The sequence below is a fragment of the Myxocyprinus asiaticus genome, chromosome 5 (genome assembly GCF_019703515.2).
Source record: "Myxocyprinus asiaticus isolate MX2 ecotype Aquarium Trade chromosome 5, UBuf_Myxa_2, whole genome shotgun sequence".
In the NCBI taxonomy this organism is placed as follows: domain Eukaryota; kingdom Metazoa; phylum Chordata; class Actinopteri; order Cypriniformes; family Catostomidae; genus Myxocyprinus; species Myxocyprinus asiaticus.
In genome coordinates this window covers 17,206,402-17,225,109 of record NC_059348.1, presented here as the reverse complement: position 1 = coordinate 17,225,109, position 18,708 = coordinate 17,206,402, and the positions used below count along the sequence as shown (strand labels likewise).

The 18,708-nt window shown below is 42.0% G+C and overlaps 1 protein-coding gene across 1 annotated transcript in view; it reads right to left on the bottom strand.

Annotated features, from left to right (window-relative positions):
* Positions 1-18,708, bottom strand: part of LOC127440611 (uncharacterized) — a 76,960-nt gene that overhangs the window by 24,329 nt on the left and 33,923 nt on the right. Inside the window, exons 45-54 of the mRNA XM_051697290.1 lie at positions 16,039-16,152; positions 15,742-15,870; positions 15,443-15,601; positions 14,773-14,934; positions 14,377-14,539; positions 12,284-12,465; positions 12,085-12,177; positions 9,922-10,126; positions 8,724-8,911; positions 8,514-8,611 (exon numbers count right to left, since the gene is read on the bottom strand). Coding sequence (XP_051553250.1) covers positions 8,514-8,611; positions 8,724-8,911; positions 9,922-10,126; positions 12,085-12,177; positions 12,284-12,465; positions 14,377-14,539; positions 14,773-14,934; positions 15,443-15,601; positions 15,742-15,870; positions 16,039-16,152 — 1,493 coding nt within the window. The remainder of the gene's footprint in view (positions 1-8,513; positions 8,612-8,723; positions 8,912-9,921; positions 10,127-12,084; positions 12,178-12,283; positions 12,466-14,376; positions 14,540-14,772; positions 14,935-15,442; positions 15,602-15,741; positions 15,871-16,038; positions 16,153-18,708) is intronic.

Sequence of the window (18,708 nt, the reverse complement as noted above, 5' to 3'; positions counted from 1 at the left end):
CAACACACTCTTCATCTTCATGCTGCAGTCGGTGCTGGGATTCTCCCTGCTCGCCAGCCTTTATTACTTTTTATTTACTGAGTTCAATAAACTTTGTGAACTGTTCCTCCATGCTTGAATCTCTTGTATTTTCTGACAGATCTAGCCAAGATGGATGTAGCGGAGGAGTCCATCTTTCAGTCTGCACTCACTCAGCAGGGGGCATTACTGGGATGCCAGTAGGATCAGATTTTTGCTTTAAACCAGGCCATGGAGATGATGATGTCACAGCTCACTGAGCTCACATCACTGGTACAGCAACTTCGTCAGCCTCCTGATAATGGTCCACCTCCAGAAGTGCCCATACCAGCCCCGGCGGTTTCTCCCAGCATCGGACGCTCATCACGCTCCTTACCGAGAGGGCTGTTGAGTGGGGAACCACCATGTGGGACAACGGACATCCCTGTTGTTCGTCCTTCCAGGCATTTTCAGCTGAGCTTTGCTGGGTTTTTGACCGCTCGGTCCAGGGTCAAGAGGTGGTGAGGGTCCTGTCTGGATTGTCTCAGTGTGACCAGCCAGTCGCAGACTATGCCTTCGAGTTCCTCACCCTCGACGTATCCTGTGAATGGAATGATCGAACAAAGTGGGACAAGTTTCAGCATGGGTTGTCCAACAATATCCAGGATGAGATCTATGCCTTAGACCTGCCTCCACATTTCAACGACTTGGTGGACCTGGCCATCAGGGTGGACCAGTGCCTTGCTCTTCGTCGCTGCCGCCGCCGTTTCCCACATGCCAGGACGGCCGACCGTCACATCCTGTCCATTTCTTCAGCCGTGCTGTCGGAACCGCTGTCTGAGGCAGAACCCATGCAGATCGGGAGGACTCGCTTACCACTGGAGGAGAAGCAGTGATGCCTCACTCAAGGACTCTGCCTCTACTGTGCCCATCCTGGTCATGTCTCCACCACCTGCCCAGTAAAAGGTAATGCTCGTCAGTAGGTAGGTGGTTACTGGCGAGCACAACTCCACTGAACAAACCCCCAGATTATGGACTCTTCTCCCAGTCGACTGCATGGATCGATCAGCCACACTGTTTCTGCATTGGTGGACTGCAGAGCCAAAGGAAATTTCCTAGACATCACCACGGCTTTTAAGTGGCAAGTTCCGGTGGTCCAGTTGGATGAGCCCATCACTGCCCATACCATAAGCAGCACTCCCCTGATCATCGTCAACCATTCCACCAAACCCATGACTGTAGTCTCCGGCAGCCACTCGGAACAGCTGTCATTTTATCTGATCCAGTCACCATCAGCGCCGGCTGTGTTGGGGCATCCATGGTTGGTAACTCACAATCCACACATTGACTGGTCAACCAATACTGTTCTTGCCTGGAGTCTGTACTGTCCCACTGTCTTACCTCTGCTGTCTCCCCTGTCCAGTTTTGTGTTTCATTTCAGGATGAATCAGTGGATTTACCAGAGTACCTGTAGTATACCATGACTTGAGGGTGATGTTCAGGTGGTCCCGTGCCACGACCCTTCCTTCTCATCGCCATATGATTGCGCCATTGATTTGCTTCCTGGAAATTCTCCCCCATGGGGTCGGCTTTTTTCGCTCTCTGCTCCCGATAGCGAGGCCATGAATGAGTACATCAGTGATTCTCTAGCAGCCGGTCTCATCCGCCCTTCCTTTTTTCCAGCAGGAGCGGGGTTCTTCTTCATGTAGAATGATGGCTCACTTAGAACCTGCAAAGATTATCGGGGGCTGAACGACATCACGATAAAGAATCGTTATCCTTTGCTGTTGATGTCTTCAGCTTTCAAACTCTTGCAGGAGGTGTCCATCTTTACTAAGTTGGACCTATGCATCACCTTGTCCGGATTAGGGAGGGGGATGAGTGGAAGACATCGTTTAACACCCATAGTGGGCACTTTGAATAATTGGTCATGCCTTTCAGATTGGTCAACGCCCCTGTCATCTTCCAGGGGCTCGTTAATTATGTGCTCAGAGACATGGTCCATTGATTTGTGTTTGTTTATTTAGATGAGTTTCTGATCTTCTCCCAGAATATCCAGGACCATGTTCAGCATGTCAGGAGGGTGCTTCAGCACCTGCTAGAGAACTGGCTGTTCGTGAAGGCGGAGAAATGTACTTTTCATGCGCAATCAGTTCAATTCCTGGGATTAGTCATTTCATCTGAGGGAGTGTGCATGGATCCCATTAAGGTCAGAGCTATCTCCGATTGGCCAACACCAGATTCCTGCAAAGCTTTGCAGAGGTTTCTGTGGTTTGCCAATTTTTATTGCCGGTTTATTCGGAATTACAGTCAGCTTGCCGCACCTCTGACGGATCTCAACTCCACCTATACTGAGTTTTGTTAGTCCCCATGAGCCGAAGCCGCGTATTCTAAATTAAAGGAAAGGTTTACCACCTCTCCCATCCTTAACACTCACGACCTTTCACATCAGTTCGTGGTGGAGGTGGATGCGTCAGAGGTCAGTGTTGGAGCGGTTCTGTCGCAGCGCTCTTCCTCAGACAGAAAGAGGCATCCATGCGCTTTTTTTCCCTCATCGCCTTACCCCAGTGGAGCGGAATTAAGACATTGGTAACAGAGAATTGTTGGCTGTCAGGCTGGCTTTGGGCGAGTGCCATCACTGGTTAGAGGGTTCGGGGGTACCTTTCGTGGTCTGGTCTGATCATAAGAATTTAAAGCTAAGTGTCTTAATTCCAGACAGGCTCACTGGGCACTGTTTTTCATGCGATTCGAGTTTGTGCTCTCGTACCACCCGGGCTCAAAAGTTTTTAAGCCCGATGCATTGTCTTGATGTTTCGAAGTCAAGACCTCCACCATCCCACTGGATACCATTCTACCCTCCTCTCGGGTGGCTGGCATGGTGTCCTGAAACATGGAGGCTAAAGACCATTCCACGCTGCACAACACCACCTCTCCCACTAAGTGCCCTGAGAGTCTGTTATTCATTCTGTGATTGGTCTGGACACATGTCCTTCAGTGGGGACACTCTTCCAGCATAGCATGCCATCCATTTGTACATCTAATAAGACCTCCAGTCAGTCCCCAGCCGGGCTCCTCCAACCGCTGTCAGTCACTTCGAGACCCTGGTCCCACATAGCCATGGATTTTGTTACTGGTCTCCCCCTGTCCCATGGCGACACAGTCATAATGACTGTAGTGAACTGGTTCTTGAAGGCGGCTCATTTCATTCCCCTCCCCAAATTACCTACAGTGACAGGGACAGCGGTTAAAGTCATTAAACACATCTTCCACATTCATGGCCTCCCAATGGATGTGGTTTCTGACAGGGGACCCCAATTTGTGTCACAGTTTTGGGCAGAATTCTGTCGACAGCTAGGGGCTACTGTGAGTTTATCTTCTGGGTTCCATCCCCAGACTAATGGGCAAGCGGAGTGGGACAATCAAGACCTTGAAAAAACCCTGCGCTGTGTGGCCTCTCGTAATCCATCTTCTGAGTCGAATTTCCTTGCCATTGTCGTCTACAGGGTTATCACCCTTCCAGTGTAGCCTCAGGTACCAACCCCCTCTGTTCCACGCCCAAGAACCCAACTTTTGTGTCCCATCTGCTCACACATTCATTCAGAAGTGCCATTGCACCTGGAAAATAGCCAGAGAAGCCCTCTTCCGGACTTGTGCCCATCATAAGAGGCTGGCAGACAGAACCGGTCTAAGCCCCCAGCTTATGTGTGCAGTCAAAAGGTCTGGTTGTCTTCCAAAGACATCCTGCTCCAAATCCCCTCTCGTAAGCTGGGGCCCAAGTTTATCAGGACTTTTCCTATCTCTAAGATCATTAGCCTTGTGGCGGTCTGCCTTAAATTGCCCCCCTACCTCAAACGCATGCATCCCGTAATCCACATCTCCAAGATTAAACCGTTTTTTCATTCCAATTTGTATCCCACCACACCCGTCCCACCTCCACCATGCTTAGTTGAGGGCACTCTGGCTTAGTCCGTTAAAAGGTTAATCGATGTCAGACGGAGGGACAGAGGGTTCCAGTACCTGGTACACTGGGAGGGTTATGGACCTGAGGAGAGATGCTGGGTCCCAGCTCGGGACAACCTGAATCGCACCCTCATTGATCAGTTCCACCTCCTTCATGTTAACCCTTTTGGGTATGCCAGGAGGCATCCCTGAAGGGGGGGGGGGTACTGTCACGGTCTCTGTGAGTTTGCCAGTTTGTTCTGTTTGTTTTGGTTGTCTTTTGTGTCAGGTGCCGCCGGCATACGTGATCAGCGTTTCCATGAGAACACTGATCATGCCACCCTTCAGCAGACTGACGGCACCTGTCCCTCATTAATTGCCTCAATTTCTCTGCCTCAGTTGGATCTGTTTAGTGTTTTCTGTGTTCCTTGCCAGTGTCAGCCTTTGCTATTGGATTCCTGTTACCAGCCATCCAGCATTTTCGCTCGCCACCAGCCCTGCATACTCTTCGCCTGAAGGTTCCTCATGGTTCTGCATTCCACACTGCCATGACACATACACTCCTACGAACACACTCTTCATCTTCACGCTGCAGTTGGTGCAGGGATTCTCCCTGCTTGCCAGTCTTTATTTAATTTATTTTTTAGTTCAATAAACTCTGTAAACTGTCCCTCTGCACTTGGATCTCTTGTGTTTTCTGACAATCAAGTGATAAAAGATGCTTGCGCATTCTTAGCCATCACCCAATGGCTGTTTTCATTTGTTTGAGAAATTTCTTAAACTACTCTGTTAGGACACCCACTCATAGGAGACTCTTCCATGAATACTTTTTTTGTAGCGAGAAATGTTAGATTTGGTTAAAAAAAACAAAACTACTATTGGCCCATTCTGGCATAGTTTTTTTTAAAATTGCATTTCATTTTTTATTTTTGTTTTTCAGTTTAAAAATTATGTCTATTTAATGTTGATGTTTACTGTATTTAATGTTTATTGCTAAAAAAAAAAAAATCATTCAAATCAGGGTTTGCACTGTGCTTAGACATGTCCCAAATTTTGGTTACAGAGTTGCAAATGCAAACATTGCAAACCTCACATAAAATGAATAGAACTATTGATCGACCGATATGGGTTTTTTAATGGCCGATGCTGATATCCAGAGAGCAGGGAGGCCGATAAAACGCAGATATATCACACAATTTAATACAGTAAATAACATAAACATAAAATTGCTATTTAGCACTATATTTACTCAATTTCACACTAAACTTTAACTTTTTAAAAAAAGAATCTAAAAAAATAATATTGTATTTTAAATGGTAGATGGCAGTTTCTTCTGATTTCTGTTTAGTCATCAAATTTTAGTAATTTATTTGTACATGAAGAAATTGTTAAAATATTAGGAAGAAGGAAATAACAGTACACACAGTAGTCCAGCAACCATGGATTGCATGTGCACGTTAGCGATCGCATTTTCTCAAAAAATACAGAATCAAACCAATTGTACATACAGTGCATAGTGAATAAGACATTTACTTATAGCACCCGTGAAGCGCTTTTACTTTGAAGTTGCTCTCACGCACTCATGCACATCCAGCATGAGCAGAAATCTCCAGACATTTTACACGGCCTAGATTGCCTGCTTGGATTGTCATAGACTGACCTTCATGACAGGAACTTTTGATACTGATCCTGAAGTTTTTGATTCTGGCAGACTGAATACGTGCTTCAGAGGAAGATATTAGATAAGTGCACAACGGGAAGAAAACGCTGGATTTTCATGAGGTTTGTGAATTACATCTTTTTAAACGAGATATCTGCATATGGTATATAATAGAAGTTTTATTTATATTAGATTTTTATCATTAGAAAAGTTACAGGGAACTGTTTAGGAGAGACTGTTAGAATACGTACTTCAGAGGAAGAATTATGAGTGCTCCACAGGATGCTGGATCTGCTGAAGTTGTGTGACGTTGGTTTATTACATCTGTTTAAATGACATATGCGCATATTTGCAGATGGTATATGATATTATTTTTATTGATATTTGCCTTTTTATCATTAGACAAGACAGTTAAAAGTTACAGGGAACTGTTGAGGAGAGAGAAGGAGAATGAAACAGGCGAGCACTTTAATATTATGAGCTCAAATGCATCTGTCGCAGCTCTGATATGCGGACCGTTTGAATGACACTGTGTTGCACACCTGTATATTATTGTAGTAATACAATGGCACATAACAACAAAACAAACCGTAACTGGTCATTTACATGTCTCAGTCACTTCACATGCAAGCAGGTGATTCTCTGCGCCCTCAAGAAACAAATCAGCCAAAATGGAAAATGTATCGGCCGATGCTGATAATTAAAAAATTCAGAATATCAGCTGATTTAACTGCCTCAGTGATATATCGGTCGAACACTAAATAGAACAGCTCATATAATATTTAAAATATAAACATTTTCTGAAGGTTAAGCACCACCTTTCACTGACCATTTGTTAATAAAGAGCCTATTGATTTCATTTTTAAGAGTTTATGGCCTTGCTTTATACCCTATTCGTGGAAAGTGCTAGCAACATTTTCCTTGATTTAAAAATCTTTTACTTGAGGATAAATGGAGGTTAAAGTCTTGAGAAATCCTTCTATAATCCTTTTCAGTCTAACACTGAAATCCCTCAAAATCTCTTTTGATTAGGCCATGTCGCACTGAATATTCTAAAATGGGGAAATGTGCTGTTTGTTAAATGAGATTATCTTTATTTATTAGAATGAGTTAAGATGAGGATAAGACCACATTTTAGGAGTCATTCATGCAGAAATCCTGATATCTTTAATCCACTGGCCTATTTATAATCCAGATCAACTTTTTCTCACAAGAGCCATAAATGTGTACAACGGAAAATGTTATTACAGACTCCCATGAAATCACAACTGGTAATTTGTGGCTTTTAGTCTATGTCTACAAGCTCTGAAACCACCTATACGCTAGTGCACTCCTAAAAGATGTCAAAATTAACTTTTAGCAGATTAACAAATTTAAACTAGGCAGTCTTTTTCTTTTAGGAAAAACATAAAATATAGGAAAAATGTAAAATATTGATGATTCATGCTGTATTACACAGATTTTCTTTCAATCACATGCTCTCTAGAAAACAAATTATGGTTCATGACTGTGGCGTAAACTAAAGGCTATCGGCTATTTAAAAGGACGAACCTTTTAAAATGTCACACCCAAACTCATAGAATGTCAACACAGGAAAGAAAAAGCTCGTTTTCAGAAGTGATTGTTCTTTTTGGGGAAAGAACAAGTGTGATGACATTTAGAACAAAATCGTTTTGAGTTCGTTTCCATGGTTCATAACAGCTCGCCAGAGTGAACTTTCAGGAAAACTCTATACATTGATTACTGAACGGCACATTATTTTCTCAATACGTTTTTGAGGCATCAATATATTAACATTAGCTGACATTTAAATCATAAGTCTAATTTGTATGCTTTCCAACTCACTGTCAGTTGGCCTTCCGTTTAATGTAGTCTGCCGTAATAGCTTTGGGAGACCACAAGGGGGTGATATAGCATTTACTGTACTTCTTCTTCAACATAACATTTTTGTACTTCTTCAAGAACAAACAAATTGACGATGATGAGTTTGCAGGTTAGTGTCCAAAACTGGTGTAACTGCGCAAACTGAACAATTAGAAATATCAATGTTTATTATGCAATTTCACTGTATGTTGCCTTGAATAGGTTTCATTCAAGCTCTCAAACCACAAAAAGACATACTTGTAACTGAAAATACATTGTGTAGGCTATTTAAAATATACATATACACAATATATCATCCAGTGATGGATAAAGTAAATAATCTATGTCCTTTGATAATGATTTGGGTGGAATATAATGGAAAACTATGAGAGTTGCGCTCCGTGGCTCTGCAGAATTTTGAGCAGCCTCTGGAGTCGTAGTGGCGACGGTGTTCATACCTTCATAGAAGCATAATTGTTTCAAATTTTTAAATTCACCATGTCTTCAGCCAGACTTTACTAAAGTTGTGTTGAGAAATATGTATGAAGAGGCAAAGACTTTTGCGCTAAGAGAAGCCCTATTTATATCTGAAAAAATACAGATATAGATTGATAAACATCAGGAAAAGTTTCTGATAATCAAGGCAAGAAAATGCCCTGAAATTGATCCCAAGCCTAGTGTACATACTGTAAAAGTACACTCATATCAGCTGTTTATTCTGATTTATTTTCTTTTACCATTCTACAAAGTGTTTTTGCTGGAAAAGTGCATCTCTACTTTGAGAGACAACTGATGGTTAATGCTACAGTAATATCTAACTACTGGGCAGGGGCGCATTAAGGTGCCTTTTTTTTTTTTTCTTGAAGGGAAAACAAGAGATTCTTTCAAAATTACTATTAATATTTTCACATACATCACTGTGGTCTCTGGAGCCTCAAACATAAAAATTGTAAACTCAGGGTTAAACTTATCAGCTCAGTTGTGTGAGCATACTTGTGGTTTTCAAACAGAACAAATGGCAATGAGCCACGTTTCCATTGGATTCACTACATACCTTTTTGACAAATTGTACATAAGTGCAAGCTGTCTTCTTGCTCCAACCAGCATGGCAGCCAATCTGGCCTCCATCCACTGCAAGGTCTGCTGGCTCACCTGAAAAACATGACAATACACTCAACAAGCTCTTTAATAATGTACTGTGCACAAATCTCACTCAATCAATGGTGTAAGACTGCAGGAAAACAGATTAATGTATCTTTCTTGCCATGTCCAACGCAAAGATCGCAATCTGCAAAGCTGTCAGTGACGGGACCATCAGGTGGTGATCATGCAGTACTGCAGGCAAAAGCTCGGTCATTTCTGTGGTCCACAGCTGCATTCCTTGCTGCCAAACTGTGTCCAAACTTTCCCCTGTCACGTCATGGTACGCTTCAGCTAGAGTGGCCAGAGGCTCTGTGAGAATTTAAACCTGGATTAACACTAATATGCACTGACAGGCAATTTCAAATGAATAACGATGACATGAAACATGAAACGGTCATGCTGGTGCATAATAGAGCGCAAAAGTAACAGGACATTTTTTTATTGGCCTCGGCTCTGGAAGTAATTTTCATATTCATTTTCTCCTCAGGGATTTCAAAATGTCTTCAAAGAGTTCTAAGCCATGAACCAAACCATCCAGCTCTGACTGTGATTTAAAGCACAAAAAAAAAAGAACAAATACTATATTTATATACTGACACTGACTTCTGGCTTATACAGAAGAATATATCATCACTTTAAGGGATAGTTCTGTATAATTCTGTCATCATTTACTCACCCTCATGTCAATCAAAACCAATATGGCTTTACTTTTTTATGTGGAACACATGCTGATGCTGCTCTTTCCCTTAAGTGAAAGTAAAGAGTGACTGAGGCTGTCAGTCCCTAACATCTCATTTTATGTTCCACGAAAGAAAGAAAGTCGTATGTGTTTGGAACAACATGAGGGTATAAATAATTACATAATTTTCATTTTTTAAGTAACTATCCATTTAACAACCACTGAGCTTCTGGTAGCTCTGTTTTGAAATATTTATATATTATCGCTTAAAATCAATTTCTCTATGGAGAAAAGGAATGAGATTTTTACTTCCGAAACCCTGCTGTTGTGCTCTATTAGAACCTGGTTTATAGATGCCAGTAGGGTTTGCAAAATCTCTTTGTTAGAACCACAAACTTATGTAACTAATGCAATATGACTAGGAAGCTGTCAAGATCAATTAAAGGTCATGTGACTGCAGTCATCTTAGAAAATAATTTACACATGTGTTTAGTGTCTTAGCTATGTGTTTTCTGTCAATCATCCAGCATAGCTCAAAGGGAATTCTATATACAATTGTAAATTAGATTAGGTCTGTCAAAACCAGAGGCAATCTGAAATAATTATTAGCGATACTCAGAACTGGATAGAGCAGACTCACTCTTGAGTTCTTGTTGGACCTGTTGGGACATGAGATGCAGGTGCTGGAGTGTATCAGGTAGGCTGAGTGTGAGTGTGTTTCGAAGTGTGCCGGTGGTCCACGCGTTCAACGGAACTCCTGCTCTCTGCAGCAGCAGGGTCTCGGCTCGCTGGGTCAGAGACAATGGCCCCTCACTTAGCTCCTGCAGGAACGTGCTGTCCCCTGCCTAGATGTCAAAGATAGACAGCTTAAGGTTTTTTGCAGATGGAAAGATATCTGAAGTCAATGCAACATCTCTGAATGCTTGAAATTTAAAACATTTATAAGATAAGGTTATCCCTTATAAAAATGTTAAGTGATTGAATTAGATAGTAATACATGGTACTTTTATATATACCATATACCAACGATTACCATATTTATATACCATAAAACTTCAATCTACTTCAAAGTATTTCATTGTACCACCATAGCACCAGGTCCATAAAACATAGTATTACCATGGTGCCATGTTGCAAAATATGGCAATAATATGCATGTCCAAAATAAATAATAATTATAAAAAAACATGGTATTATCATTGTACCATGTCCAAAAAGAATATATTACCATGGTACCATGTCAAACACATGGTATTACCATTGTACCGGGTCAAAAAACAAACAACAACAATAAGAACATGGTATTAACATGGTACCAGGTCTGAAAAACATGGTTTTACCATGTTACCATTTCAAAACACATGGAATTCCCATTGTAACAGGTCCAAAATCAAAAAAGAAACAGAAAAAAACATGGTATTACCATGGTAGCATTTCCAAAAAACATGGCATTACCACTATTCCAGGTCCAAAAAAACAACAACAAGAACATGGCATTACCATGGTACCAGGTCCAAAAAACATGGCATTACCATGGTAACAGGTCCAGAAAAACATGGTATTACCATAGGTACCATGTTTAAAAAAAAACGAGTAACTATTTGCATTAGGTGTAAATAGCACCTGCCACACAGTGCAGCTATTTGCACTCAACTCTGAAATTTAAGGCAAACTGCGACCTCAAGTGTTGTTGCAGTGTCTAATGTTGCAGGTAGAGCAGGAGCAGAACGAGACAAAGATGATGATAATGTGACAAACCCAAGTGCAATCTATTTACATAAAGTGAAATCCAAAAACACGAAAGTAGCAAACAAAAGCATGAACTACAACTAGACTTAACTAGGACAATGACAAAAATACCATGAACAACCAATAGGACTGCATTACAAATCCACAATACACAACCAGGAACCAGAGAACATGAGAGCTATAAATACACACACTAGGGTAACAAGGTAACATGACAACCAATGAACAGAAAAGACTTATAAAACAAAGACCAATAAGAACAAAATATGAAACATAAGGGTTACATGATGACAAGAAAATCACATGACATGAAACAGGAAGCAGAACAAAACTTTCAAAATAAAAGACATGAACAAAAAACACACAAACATGGAATGTGTGGCAGGGACATGAAGGGGTCTGACGGCACTGCCTATCATGGGGACCAGACGGTGCTGCAGACGACGGGGAACAAGACAGGGCTGGAGAACACAGGGGACCAGACAGGGCAATGCTGACCCGGGGGACAAGACGGGATTGGGGACCACGGGGGATCTGGCAGATGGCCAGAGGGGATCCAGGGGATGTGGCGGGGCTGGAGACCACAGGGGACCAGACAGGCGGCTAGGGAACCATAGGGGGACCAGACAGGCAGCCAAGGGACCAAGGAGGCCCCAAAGGACAGCCATGGGACCAGGACAGACCAGCCAGGAAGCATGGGGACCAGGACAGACCAGGCGGGAGGCCAGGGCACCAAGGCGGACCAGGTGGGTGGCCAGGGGAACAAGACAGACCATGCGAGGCAGCAGGAGCTGCAGGGGAATCAGAGAGCAGAGCCACTGGGGACTCAGGCGGTGAGGTCAAGGCAGTGGGGGATTCAGGTGGTGAGGTCAAGGCAGCGGGGGACTCAGGTGATGAGGTCAAGGTGGAGGGATCAGAAGGAATCTAAAGGATGCCTTTATTCGAGCTTGAAGCACAAATAGCATCTTATTTTAAGGAATGATTGTAAAGTAACTCTTTACACAACACTCTACATTGCACAAATATTTAGTATGACAGCCTAGATATAACAAACCTGTCTTCTAAATGCTAACAGAAGATTTTGAAGTCTCTGAACCCTGTCCAGCAGTTTAATCCTTACACAAGACCCCAGCTGCTGAAGGCGTGCCTGTAAAGATACCATATCAAACCAGACATTAAATATAATGTTTAACAAGGTATGCACCAGATTTATGGATATTATGAGTTACATTTTAACTGTTTGCTGTCCTCACCTCTGTGGCCAACAGGCATTCCCTGCATCCTTGAGCTTGAAATAGAAGACTCTGATTGGCTACTCCTACAGAAATATGGGTAAGGGTCTCATTCTCAATGCCACGCCCTCCTCTCTGAACCTCCATGGCCAACCAATGATGCCCCGCCAAACAGAGAGCCACTCTGATTTCATCAGATGTTTCTGATGGCAAGTACAAATATACATAAATATACACATTCAATATACAGGTGCATCTCAATAAATTAGAATGTCGTGGAAAAGTTCATTTATTTCAGTAATTCAACTCAAATTGTGAAACTCGTGAATTAAATAAATTCAATGCACACAGACTGAAGTAGTTTAAGTCTTTGGTTCTTTTAATTGTGATGATTTTGGCTCACATTTAACAAAAACCCACCAATTCACTACCTCAAAAAATTAGAATACATCAGAAGACCAATAAAAAAAAACATTTTTAGTGAATTGTTGGCCTTCTGGAAAGTATGTTCATTTACTGTATATGTACTCAGTACTTGGTAGGGGCTCCTTTTCCTTTAATTACTGCCTCAATTCGGCGTGGCATGGAGGTGATCAGTTTGTGGCACTGCTGAGGTGGTATGGAAGCCCAGGTTTCTTTGACAGTGGCCTTCAACTCATCTGCATTTTTTTGGTCTCTTGTTTCTCATTTTCCTTTTGACAATACCCCATAGATTCTCTATGGGGTTCAGGTCTGGTGAGTTTGCTGGCCAGTCAAGCACACCAACACCATGGTCATTTAACCAACTTTTGGTGCTTTTGGCAGTGTGGGCAGGTGCCAAATCCTGCTGGAAAATGAAATCAGCATCTTTAAAAAGCTGGTCAGCAGAAGGAAGCCTGAAGTGCTCCAAAATTTCTTGGTAAACGGGTGCAGTGACTTTGGTTTTCAAAAAACACAATGGACCAACACCAGCAGATGACATTGCACCCCAAATCATCACAGACTGTGGAAACTTAACACTGGACTTCAAGCAACTTGGGCTATGAGCTTCTCCACCCTTCCTCCAGACTCTAGGACCTTGGTTTCCAAATGAAATACAAAACTTGCTCTCATCTGAAAAGAGGACTTTGGACCACTGGGCAACAGTCCAGTTCTTCTTCTCCTTAGCCCAGGTAAGACGCCTCTGACGTTGTCTGTGGTTCAGGAGTGGCTTGACAAGAGGAATATGACAACTGTAGCCAAATTCCTTGACATGTCTGTGTGTGGTGGCTCTTGATGCCTTGACCCCAGCCTCAGTCCATTCCTTGTGAAGTTCACCCAAATTCTTGAATCGATTTTGCTTGACAATCATAAGGCTACGGTTCTCTCGGTTGGTTGTGCATCTTTTTCTTCCACACTTTTTCCTTCCACTCAACTTTCTGTTAACATGCTTGGATACAGCACTCTGTGAACAGCCAGCTTCTTTGGCAATGAATGTTTGTGGCTTACCCTCCTTGTGAAGGGTGTCAATGATTGTCTTCTGGACAACTGTCAGATCAGCAGTCTTCCCCATGATTGTGTAGCCTAGTGAACCAAACTGAGAGACCATTTTGAAGGCTCAGGAAACCTTTGCAGGTGTTTTGAGTTGATAATCTGATTGGCATGTCACCATATTCTAATTTTTTGAGATAGTGAATTGGTGGGTTTTCGTTAAATGTGAGCCAAAATCATCACAATTAAAAGAACCAAAGACTTAAACTACTTCAGTCTGTGTGCATTGAATTTATTTAATACACGAGTTTCACAATTTGAGTTGAATTACTGAAATAAATGAACTTTTCCACGACATTCTAATTTATTGAGATGCACCTGTACATTCTACATAAATATACACATTTTGAAAATTCATAACATTCAAAAGGGGACACAGTAAACAATCTGCTCTATTTACTGGTACATGACTTGCAGATTACCGTAGCCTAGAAGCTGCAACAGTTACAAACAAAAAAAGTATTACACCATGGTACTTTTGGACACTTTTTTGCTAGTATAATAAACTAAATCAATTGTTGTGAAACTGGAAATAAACAACATCAGTTGGTGAAATGAGTCATGCTGACTGAGATACATGTTGATTTGTGAAGTAGCATCCACACCATTTTCATAACCAATAGCAGCATGCAGGCAGCGTTTCCCAAGCGCCCCCTGCAGCCAGAGCATCTCACTGCGGTCTAGTCTTGCGTGAACCTGCACCCCCACATTCCTTCCTGAAGCTTGGGAACTGCATGCCAGCTCCACACTCCAGTTTCCTACCTGCCACTATAACACACACACACACACACACACACACAAGAAATAACTACAAATGTCCTTGTTGAAAGCAATCAGGTATTTCTTATGTGCTTTCGACTCCTTTGCAGCTCAGATAAGCATACAGAACAGTATATACAGCACTTATTGTATAAACTCAATGAACTTATAGAATAAGAACATTCATGATCTGGGCCTATAACCACCCATGATGATACTCAGTACATAATCAGTGTGAGTACCTCAGTGAAGAGTGAGTAGTTCGAACGCTGACTGCTACTGATATTTCTGAGGGACAGTGTGAATGTGTTGTGCTGGGGTTGTCCAGACACAGACAGATGGGTTTGAGTGTACAACATCTCCTTGCCTGAGTTCACTCTGTGAGATCCAGACCAAATTAAAGCCTATGAGAATCAAAGAAAAACAAACAAGCAGAAACACAGAGATCAGTGTTACAATAAAACTGAATCAAAGGCATCTGAATATAATTATAATGTGATTATTGCCATGTTGCCCATTGGACTAATGCTTGTTCAAAACTAATGGCAGCACATTTTCAATCTCCTGACATCTTAAAGAGATAGTTCACACAAAAATGAACATTTTGTCATCATTTACTTACCCTCATGTTGCCTTAAAACCCATATGACTCCTTAAATGGAACACAAAACGAGATGTTAAGTACTCTCATTTTATGGAAAAGAGGAACTTGGACATTTTGCAAAATATCTCATTTTGTGTTTCACAGAAGAAAGAAAATCATATGTTTCGACAGCGGCATGAGGGTAAATGAACAAAGTAAATGATCGCAAAATATTCATTTTAAGGTGAACTATCCCTTTAAATTGATATTTCACTATGTTGCTGTGTTGTATGCATTTAGTGTAATTGTCAGAAAGTATGTGATCTCACAGGCTGTGAAGGACATAGGCCTATCTGAACATGGTGCTCCATACGGTCCCTCAGGTTGGTGTGTATTTGGGTCAGAAGAGTGTGAGAAGGACAGGGGGATGGAGAGATATTCTGGGCTCCCAGCTCCACAAGGAGTGTGTGCATTCCTTTCACCCCACCCTAAACAACAGACAGCAAAGAGAAAGAAAAGTACACAGTGTAGGGATCCTCTTTTGGAAGCAACCTCAAATCCTATAACCTTAAATAAATACAATACAACACCAGGGTTTTTAATTTTATTTATTTAATTTTTTTTGTACCTGGTATTTCATGCTTTGTACGATTCTCTTGTCCTTCCATTTGAGCTCTGTGTTTTGGGAGTAGGCCTTCCCCTCCCGAGCTGCAGCAACACAGCCCTCCATCTCCACTAGGGGGAGCAATGACTGTATCTAAAACAATATACACCAGCAAACTATATAACAGGAACATATACTAAAGCATATTTTAAAAAGTAGCTATATGTTGTTATACATACTTTAAAGTACATGGCTGTGTGTGAAAAAATTACATTTTATATAAAAAAAAACTGCAAAAGTTAAATTTGTGTTTTGATGTACCTGGCCTGGTGAGAGAAAGACACAGGCCTGCCCTCTGCTGGAGTCATCATACCAGTGTTTGCTCATTGTTAGAGAAATGTTTATAGGTTTCCTGTGGTTCCAAGAAGCATGGGCCTAAATAGAAACAAAGAGACAGGAGAAAGAGTAAAAGCACTGAGGAGTTTGCTTGCAGTATGTAATGTATTTGAGAGTGTTGAGAGTGTTTGAGAGTATAGAGACTATTTAAGAGTTTTTGAGAGTGTGGGAAATATTGGAGAGTATTTGAGCATGTTGAAACTATTTGAAAACAAAGTGTAGAGACTACTTGAGAGTATTTGAGAGTGTAGAAACTATTTGAAAGTGCAAAAACTATTTGAGATTATTTAAGAGTATAGAGACTATTTGAGACTCTAGAAACTATTTGACAGTATCTGAGAGTAAAGAGTATTGGAGAGTGTAGAAACTATCTGAGAGTATAAAGAGTAGGCTATGGAGAGTATTTGAGAGTGTAGAAACTATTTAAGAGTATTTGAGAGTGTGGAGTCAAACTTTCATATTTTTAAAAAGCATTTGAAGGCATATATTTTAAGCTATCTTTCGATTAATGATATTATGTCTTTTAGTCATTTTTTTTCTTTCAATTTTGCACCTTTTATTGATTTTATTTTACCCAAATTTATTTTATTCTTGTTCTTTTTTAAAATGAATTTGTAAGCATCCTGCCACTACTTTTGGTCTTGTTTTTTTTTGTGGCTGGATCCTGACACCCATGTTGTGTCTCTTGTGTTGTGTGTGAGCACATGGTGTTCTTTTGCTATGTGCACTTTTTTCATTTTCTTTATCTGTGTTCAACTTGAACTGCAATTTGCCTTATCAATCGGCAAGATTTTTCGGTTGTAGTCGGGGGAGGAGTTGAAAAGAGAGCCGTCAAGGCCGACACTTGTGCTTCTCGTCGTGGCTGTACCTACATCAATCACGGAAGATCACGCAAAGTTTACTTTCTTTATTGCAGATGAAGTTGAATTCAGATAGACAGACAGACAGATGTTTGAATTTTACATAAAATAACCAGAAACATTATTCATTTGAAAAGGTTATTTGCTGCTTGATACAGTGCTTGATGTGTGTACAAGAAGAAAGTCCAATAAATGCCTATATTATTTTAATACCATGAAAGGAGTCCATATTTTTTATCATTTTGAATTGTTTTTATGAATAAACATAATATTACTGTGATAAACATAATATAACATGATATAAACATGATATACTTTTATAAAAACATGGATTTGTGAGAGTTTTTGCTGGAGATGTCAGAATAAACACCTTGGAATTGGCATACCACCATACTACTCTTATTTCTGCCATAGACTGATATAGCAGAAGTAGTAAGAGTAGTATGTGAAGAATGCCATTGCAAACTCAACCTTTGAAACTCATGTGACCATTGCCATCGGAGAGATTTGACCAATTTTAGAATAAGCTGTGTCGTCATCAGAGCTCGTGCAGATGCTTTTGGAGCAACTGCAGAGGCTGATCCAGGCGGCTGGTCTCAGCTTGATCTTGTGTTTTTTTTGATGACACATGTGACCATGACGTTGTGCAGGGGCAGACAAATGTCGGACAAAATTTGGGGACCAGACGTGGGGAGCCTGAACCCCTACGTTGAGCGTACCATCCTCCCACTCCTAGTTAGCCAAATCCCCAGTCCTCCAATGACCCCTAAGAAGAGGAGGAAGAATGGTCCTGCCTCATTCCTTGCTGCAGCTCCCCAAGAGCCCTTGGCTTTACTTCACCCTCGTAGGAAATGGAGTAGGACAGTTCTTGCCTCGTCCAGTCCTGCCACAGAGTCCATTTCTCCTGTCCTGGCCACGGAGGCCATCCCCCTGCCAGCAGCGCTCCTGGCCACAAAGGCCATTCCCCTGCTGCCAGTGCTCCCGGCCACTGAGGCCAATCCCCTGCCGCCAGTGCTCCCGGCCACTGAGGCCAATCCACTGCCGCCAGTGCTCCCGGCCACTGAGGCCAATCCACTGTCGCCAGTGCTCCCGGCCACGGAGGCCTTTCCCCTGCCACCAGCACTTCCTGCCAAAGAGGTCGTCCCCTGCAGCCAGCGCTCCCAGCCCTGGTCACGGAGGCCAATGTTCCTATTGAATTTACCATCTTCTAGATGGCAACTGCTCTTCTGTGTGCCTGGGCCATACATGTTTCCCTGAAAGCTCCTCCAGGCTTTGGTCTCATCTCCCATTCTGATTCTCCAGGTCCTGCACTCCAGTCAGTCCCTTCCCCGCTCATCCAGCCCACTCTTTAGTGGCTGTTGCTGAAGCCCTTGGCCCTTTGTCCAGCCTGGTTACCCTGTCGGTTAGTCCTGTCTCCCACCATCTAGTCTGGGAGACCAGGCGGGAGGCCAGGCCTCGCTTTCCTGTCAGACCCACTTGACTCTCTTCCCACTACGGTGCTGCCCAACCTCATTCCCACTTTGCACCTTGAGTCCTCGCCCCTCTCTATGAACCCTGACAATTTTACTGTCTTGTTTTGATTTACTTTGTTGGAACTATCTTTTCCTTATAATGTTTTTATATATTCACAAGTGAAGCACTTTGTGCTGCATTTTATGTGTGAAAGGTGCTACACAAATAAAATATTTTATTATTATCTGAGAGTATGGAGATTTTTTGAGATTGAAACTGTTCA